Below are 7,433 nucleotides of genomic sequence, written 5' to 3'. Positions count from 1 at the left end.
CTCTACAATTCAAAAAGGATGTGGAGAAGCTTGAGAGGGTGCAGAAGAGAGCCATGCACATGATCAGAGGTCAGGAAAACAGTTATGATGAGAGGCTGAGAGCCATGGAAAAGCGCAGACTCAGGGGTCATCTGGTGGCCACCTATAAGTTTATCAGGGGTGCTCATCAGGATCTGGGGGAACGTCTGTTCACCAGAGTGCCCCAAGGGATGACCAGATTGAAGAGTCACAAACTCCGCTGCGACCGATTCAAGCTGGACATAAGAAAGAACTTCTTCACTGTCTGAGCCCCCAAGGTCTGGAATAGCCTGCAGTCAGAGGTGGTTCAAGCACCCACTTTGAATGCCTTCAAGACATATTTGGATGCTTATCTTGCTGGGATCCTATGATCCCTGCTGACTTCCTGCCCCTGGGGCAGGGGGCTGGACTCGATGATCATCTGGGGTCCCTTCCAGCCCAAATGTCTATGAAAGTATGAGTGGAGAAAAATTGAGCAAAAATAGGCATGAAAGAGGTAGAGAGAGAGAGAGAGAGAGAGAGAATATGTCCAGAGTAAAGAGTGTGGGAAGCTGTCTGTGGGTATGGACAGACATTTGTCTGAAACATTCAGAATCTCACTTCAAATTCAGAGCACTGCAGCACCGTGCAGACATGGAACCCCTCAGCTTCAGAGTCCTTTAAAGTGACTACACAAGCATGCAGCAGTAGTAGTCTCCAGTCAGGGGACTGGGAAGCAGGAGTCCCTGCAAGCCTCTGACCTGGAGTTTCCTGAGGTCAGCTAGGAGAACTCTCACTGATTGTCCACTTCACTCTCCTCCTTCACCCCTGAGGGGAAGGGTGGAGAGCTGGGAGTACAGCACTGTGGGATGCTGGAGGACTCAACAACCCCCTATTGTTTTCCACTGGATAAGCACAGAGAGTGAAGGAAGCATTTTAAAGCTGTTCCATTTTTACAAGCATCATTTCTGAAGCACTTCATTGGGTGTGAATGTTTGCACCCTCACTGCTGCTAGCATATCAAACAGAACATCTGTTTGTGGCATGATTAGATCAGTATGATCTGCTGGGCCCAGCTGCAAAATCTCATGTAATACTGTCTACATCTTAACAGGCAGTTAATCAGCTTTGGCTAATGCATTTTGTTTACAAATATAAGAACAGCATTAGTATGTAGCACTCTTAGAGTGTTTAGTCATGTTTTATCACATTTATGATGATATACCATATTTTTCCACATACAGCACACCTTTAAATATAATGAACAACTTGTTTTTGAAAGACAGAATGAAAAAAAAGATTTTTTTCAGTGTTATGGTTGCACAGAACACAGACACAGCCTTCCTGTCCTGTCCCATCCCGTTCTGTCTCTGCTTCAGCCATGGCAGCTGCTGAAGACTGGTTTCTATGTGTGGATCTATGATTCTGAACAGAGCTAAAGTTTCTCCAAGGTTGTTTAACAGGAAGAGAGGGACCAGGAGAGCTAGCAGACAGCACAATTGTTCTTAGAAAGTTTAGCTTGATTAGTGGAACATCAAGACCATTAAAAAGGAGAGACAGTCATTAACACCTCTGGAATGAAGAACAATGAGCCATTAAGTCAAATGACTCTCTCAGCTGCCTGAATAGTAATCCTACAGCTGCTGCACTGTGGAATAGGAATCAAACCAGGCTAACTGCTTCTATACTGGGAAGAAAATCAATTTCACCACTTAAAACATGACCCCGATTTTGGGGGAAAAGGTATATGTTGTATCTGCAAGAAAATACAGTAGATGGTACATTATTTGTTCTAGAATAGTATCCTCCCCTCATTTTACTGTAAGAGGTAAACAAGTAGTTGTCCATTTTAATTTGTAGTATCTGGAATTTCTGATCTGTTACAAAAATGACCCGTTTATTAAATATAACTGGCTATAATTTTGAAATAATGGGAATCCACTACCTGTCCTGAAAGCCTCAGCAGATATCTCTAATAATGTACATGTTGCCTTGTGTACATTGTATTTCTTATATTCTTCATTTTCCTCTCATTCGTGGGATCAATTCTGTTGAAATAAATTGTTACATTGCCACTAACATATTTTAAAAGAACTAAAAGAGACACCTCCTCTTTTGTTTTTAATGAGGATTTGTTTTCCAAAAAATGAGATACTGGATGGAATTCCAACCCCTGATTCCAGTCAGTATCTTGCTTTTGGAAGAGAAATTATCAATTTCAACCATAACTATAGGATATCCATTTAAATACCATTATCTCGATCAGCAGGATTCCAGTCAAAGTCATCATCAGTATCTTGTTTCCAGTTACAAACCCCCTTGTTGAAGCTGCAATCAACTAAAAAAAAGGAAAAGAAAAACTCCCCATCAATTAGGAAGCAATGCAACATATAATGTTATTACCCCGTGTAAAGTTAAAAAAAATGATCTGACTCTTTGTTCCATGGCTTGTATAATTCATAATAAAATTATTCCAAAGCTGCACTCAAATAGTGTTGACCTAAATTAGACCCCAGAAGCATAGAATTTTGAATCAGTGTCACAAATCCTTCTTTAACTTTTAACATAATCTGCTGTGACTTGTTAGAGCAGGAGTTTTCCCGCCTGCACATGATTTTATATGCTGTGATTTTTATGCATTGGCTGTCTGCTGGTTTCCAGGTGCAGTTTAAATTGTTAGTTTTGAGTTGGAAAGACTCAAACAACATGGGATCTGCCAATCTGAAAGACAGCTTTTCTCCTCACATAATATTGCTGCATTAGTAAGTAGCTGAGATGCACAGGGGCCAGCTGCTTCCGTTAAAGAGGATGAAGGCTTCTTTTGCTAGGAGCCCTTTAGTTTGAAACTCATGCCTCCCACTGCACTCATCTTGCAATAGCCTGAATGTATTGTCCTTCAGGGCACACTGTAAAGACTAGAGCATAGCACAGACTCTCTAACTCTGTTTTTTAAGTTGTACAAATTGAAATAAATGTCATAAAAAATATTGCACTGTGCAACAGTAAGCACAACAGTTCAGATGCATCAGCCATCACTCTGAATTTCCTAATAAACTGTTATTCCTTCCTGTTATTTTAATATACTTTATAATGGGGTTGAGTGAGAGGTACCAGAGATAGGTTAAGAAGTACTAACAGTATTATACAAGCTCATTTACACATGATTACAGTTTTCTTGGGAGAAAAAATGATCTTTTGAGATGAAATATCTGATGTTTGCTCTGAGTCCAAATGTCTGGTCATCATTTGGTGTGCTTCCTGAGATTTGGCCCAATTTCAGTCAGTGATTTTTAAGTTTAAATCCTATCTTTGAAAACCACTCAGACATGTTAGTTCTGTATTCATACCCATTGCCCAGACAGTGATTGCTTTGCATGATTGATAACTCTGTAGAGTGGACTTTCCTCTAGCTACAGAGCAGAGACTTCTGCAGTCCTATGAATATCGTTACTGGCATACAGCCTTTCCTGTTCCTCCATTTGGTTTCTGCTTTCTCCCTAAATCTCAAGATCAGGCTCCTAGAGATGTTCTACTGCTTGATGTTCCCAAGTTTCCCCATAGCATATACAGCATTTTTTAACGGATGAGTAGTTTTCATCTTCAGAAGTGCTAAACAGATCAAAATCAGATGGTTCTATCATAAATTATCAGTTTACTACTACTATGGGAAGTTACCTCTGGTGATCATGAAACAGTACCATAATTTTCTATGTTCCACTCCTGGCAAAGCTACAGTGCTATCCATTACAATTTTCAGCAGTTGCTGGCGTTTTCTACATTGTTTGAAAAGGTATAGGAAGGCAAAGAGAGGGCATTGAAGAAATTTAAATTCCTTATTTGAATAAGAAGGCCTTGGCCATTGTATAGTTTTCTGCAGCATCTTGCTTTAATGTCTATAAAACATACCAGTGACTTAACTCAGCACCATTAATTTCTACCGATGCTATTTAAGATATGTGCCTAATTTTGACACATTTACCCATATTTTTGCAAGCCAAATTTGTACTGATTTCATTCCATCTAGACCTGTGGTTTTCAGCCTTTTTTCATTTGCAGATTCTGAAAAAATTTCAAATGGAGGTGCGGACCCCTTTGAATTGTAAGTGTGGGTATTTACATACTTTTGATTGATTATAGTCATCTTTTGCTGGTCCCTTAGATGTACTCTGCAACACCCCCAGGGGTCTGCATACCACAGGCTGAAAACCAATAGTCTAGACTAAAGACAAATACTCTCATTGTAGATTTTGGGATGTGGTCACGTGCATAAACCTCTTTCTGACACTATTTAGTGATAAAGACCATAATGATTTTAGTTTTCATTTTGGTTAAAAATATGAAGTGAGATTTAACTGTAGGACTGATCTCAATGTGGAACAATTTCTTATACATGGTTTATAAGCAACTGAAAACAGAATTTTATATAAGACACAGTAACAAAACCTTACCTAGGAACTGCCAGCACAGCTTGGCTAGATACTGTCTCCAGTAAAAATTTGTTTTACTGTACTTTAAAGACTTTTAAACATGCTCTTATGGTCAGAACACAAAGGTTGCCATGAAAACACACAATACACAGAAAAATAAATACTGTAGCAAAAGAAAAGTAATCTACCTTCCTGTTCTGGTTTCAATACTGGAACTTTTCTCTGTGCTGGGAGAGGACCAAAAGCAGCTGCTTCTTTCACCTTGGGAACTAATTAAAATAACTTGTCAGTGCCAAATAATATACAAGGAGCAGAAAATTAGATGATCCTGCATACCAGTTCTCATCAAGTAGATTTCCTGATGTAACCTACAATCTACTGAACAACCTGCTGACCAGTTAGATGCCAACTTCTAACAAGTTAATTTTTAATGTCAATTAAGTTGTCAAATACAATTTGTTCAAACTGGTAACTTCCACCAGGATGTATTTTACCCTACATGCCGTGGACTTGAAAGAGCCTCTAATTCAAATATCTATGAATGAAATACTTCCCCTAATGTTCGCAGCTCCCTTGCTGCAATGTTTAACTAATGATTTAAGCACATAGGCTGCCTGCAGATGTTAAAAAAAACAAACAAACTCATGCTTTACTTTAAATTTAGGACACTCCTGTGCTGAGCCCAGGATATGACCAGAAGAGTCAGTCTGTTAGTTGGATCCAGCTTACCTGGCATTTGTATAGATCAGGTGCTTTAGTGGGCTTTTTTGGTGCTTTTATCGAATAGTTGATCGACTCAGCTATTAGATAAAACCAGTAAAAAGGGCACTGAAGTGCCTAATCTATACAGATGCTACAGAGCCAGGGTGAAGTAACACGCTGCTTCTTCTGGGAAAATGCAGGATTTGTTTGTTTGTTTTTAAGTGTGCAAACAGCCATAGGGGACTGCCACAAGTGCCTGAAACCTGCTCTGATGCATGTTAATTAGCATGCATTGGAGCAGACTTGATTAATCAAGCCTGCTGGAGCTTGCTAATTAGCATGCTCCAGCAGCCTTGCCATCATGTCTATTCAGCATCCCTGCACTTCAAAATGGTGGTGGGAGCGCTTTAACTAAAGCTTGTCGAATGAGCTTTAGTCAAAGTGCCCCCACCGCTATTTTAAAGCATGGGATACTGCATACATTAGATGCTGTGGGTACTTTAATTAGAGCAGCTCCCAAGAGCTACTCTAATTAAAATGCTCCCCCACTCCTTGCATGTGTAAAGATGCCCATAAACTGTGGGAGACAACAGAATCGGTGACATGATTTGGCTGCAAACACTTTGAAGACAGTAACCACTGCCAAATTGACAAAAATTGTCCTGCACCTAGGTCCATGCTTATCTTAGCAAACTTACACGCAGAAAGGCCTAAAGGAAGTCAGAGGGGTTCTGAACTGAACAGAAAAAAAGGGACCCTTGAAATGCTATGTGCTGTCTGATGGACTGCCAAGAGCTTGTCTTCTCTTGTTGAATCTGAAGCCTTCCCTTCACAAAAACTACTGCTTAAATCACTTGGATAATAATCCTACCTCAGGCAAGGATTAATACACACACACACGCACATGCACACACATTTCTGTTTCTTCACTTAGAATAAGCACACAGAGAGTCATTGTAAAGTCTGCAAAAAATGTATTGACATTGTAAATATCTGGACTCACTATTAGTGAAAGGGGCTGAGACTCAAGAACACATGCCAAACAGAGAAAGTTACTTATATATGAGCTGCTCTGAGAAGAGTGGAGCGACTTAACTAAAGACAGCAATTGCCAGAATGATTTCTTTACCAAGTTACTGAATCACCCTTGAATTCCTTAGGGAGATGCACATGCTGGTGTAACTGTGTGCTGTAAATGCTCCAAGTGAATTGCTGTTTGGTAAATAAAGAATAGCAATGAGGCAAACTGTATCAGAGTCTATTCTGTTTTCAGTGCCGAGTATTATATTCAGGCTCATTCTCCTCCTGTCAGGTGTCTTATGAAAAATGGTATGACCTTCAGACACATGAGAGCAGGTAACAAAGTGAGGCAAAAAGATCAGTGCTAAACTTTCATACAAACAGAAAACTTCTGCCCTAGCTGCAGCCATGCGAGGGTAATTTTCCTTCAATCCTGCCTGGTTGCTAACTCTGGGATAAGGAGGAAACTGCTGTTTTCTGAACAGATGCAACATACTTTTTCTGGTGTCAGCATACATTCATTCACAGAACATCTACAAACACCCTTCGCCCCTTATTCAAAGTATATCTGTATCTGAATGCATCCTATTCTTAAATAGAGTTACCCTTACAATGTTCTGGTAAGGTAGAAAAAGCTTATTAACCCAATTTTACACTCAGTAAACTGAGGCAAGATCCTCAATGAGAACTATCTGCCATTAATTTCAATAGGAGCTGAAACTGTCCTATAGAAATCATTAAGACTTAGGTGCCTCTGTACCTTTGAGGATCTGGGCTTAAGTGACCTGGTCACACAGGTGCCTTACACCTGAGGGGACACTGTCATTACAATGGATCGGAGCAGACTTGATTAATCTGTACAGGTCTATAGATTAATCATCTATTGAACTGTAATGAACTTTTACAGAAGCAACTGTACTGAAAGAATAATTGCATGGCAGAATAAAAGCACTGCCCTATATTTAATAGAGCAGGAAGAAATGTGTCTTTTGGGCCCCCTCTATGTGCAGGTAAAGGTGCAATGGGATCTAATGCGTGATCCACACAATTAATCAATTAATCGAGCTAATTAGCATGCTCCAGCAGCTTCTGCATCTTGTATATTCAGCATCCCCATGTTTCAAAATGGCGGCAGGAGCACTTTAGCTAAAGCTCATTAAATAGAACTAAACTAAACTAAAGGTTTAGACACTGAATACATAAGATGCTCCAGGTGCTTTAATGAGACCTACTCTTGGAGTGGCTCCAATTTTAATTTAATTACTGCACCCTCCCCCCCCCCCCCCC

The 7,433-nt window shown here is 40.0% G+C and overlaps 1 protein-coding gene across 1 annotated transcript in view; it reads right to left on the bottom strand.

Moving 5' to 3' along the window:
* Nucleotides 1-7,433, bottom strand: part of EGFL6 (EGF like domain multiple 6) — a 105,806-nt gene that overhangs the window by 7,685 nt on the left and 90,688 nt on the right. The window contains exons 9-10 of the mRNA XM_019525116.1: nt 4,613-4,693; nt 2,249-2,335 (exon numbers count right to left, since the gene is read on the bottom strand). Of these exons, the coding sequence (XP_019380661.1) occupies nt 2,249-2,335; nt 4,613-4,693 (168 nt within the window). The remainder of the gene's footprint in view (nt 1-2,248; nt 2,336-4,612; nt 4,694-7,433) is intronic.

This window comes from Gavialis gangeticus, unplaced genomic scaffold (genome assembly GCF_001723915.1).
Source record: "Gavialis gangeticus isolate Ggan-Ray unplaced genomic scaffold, GavGan_comp1, whole genome shotgun sequence".
In the NCBI taxonomy this organism is placed as follows: Eukaryota; Metazoa; Chordata; order Crocodylia; family Gavialidae; genus Gavialis; species Gavialis gangeticus.
This window is presented reverse-complemented; position numbering and strand designations above follow the sequence as displayed.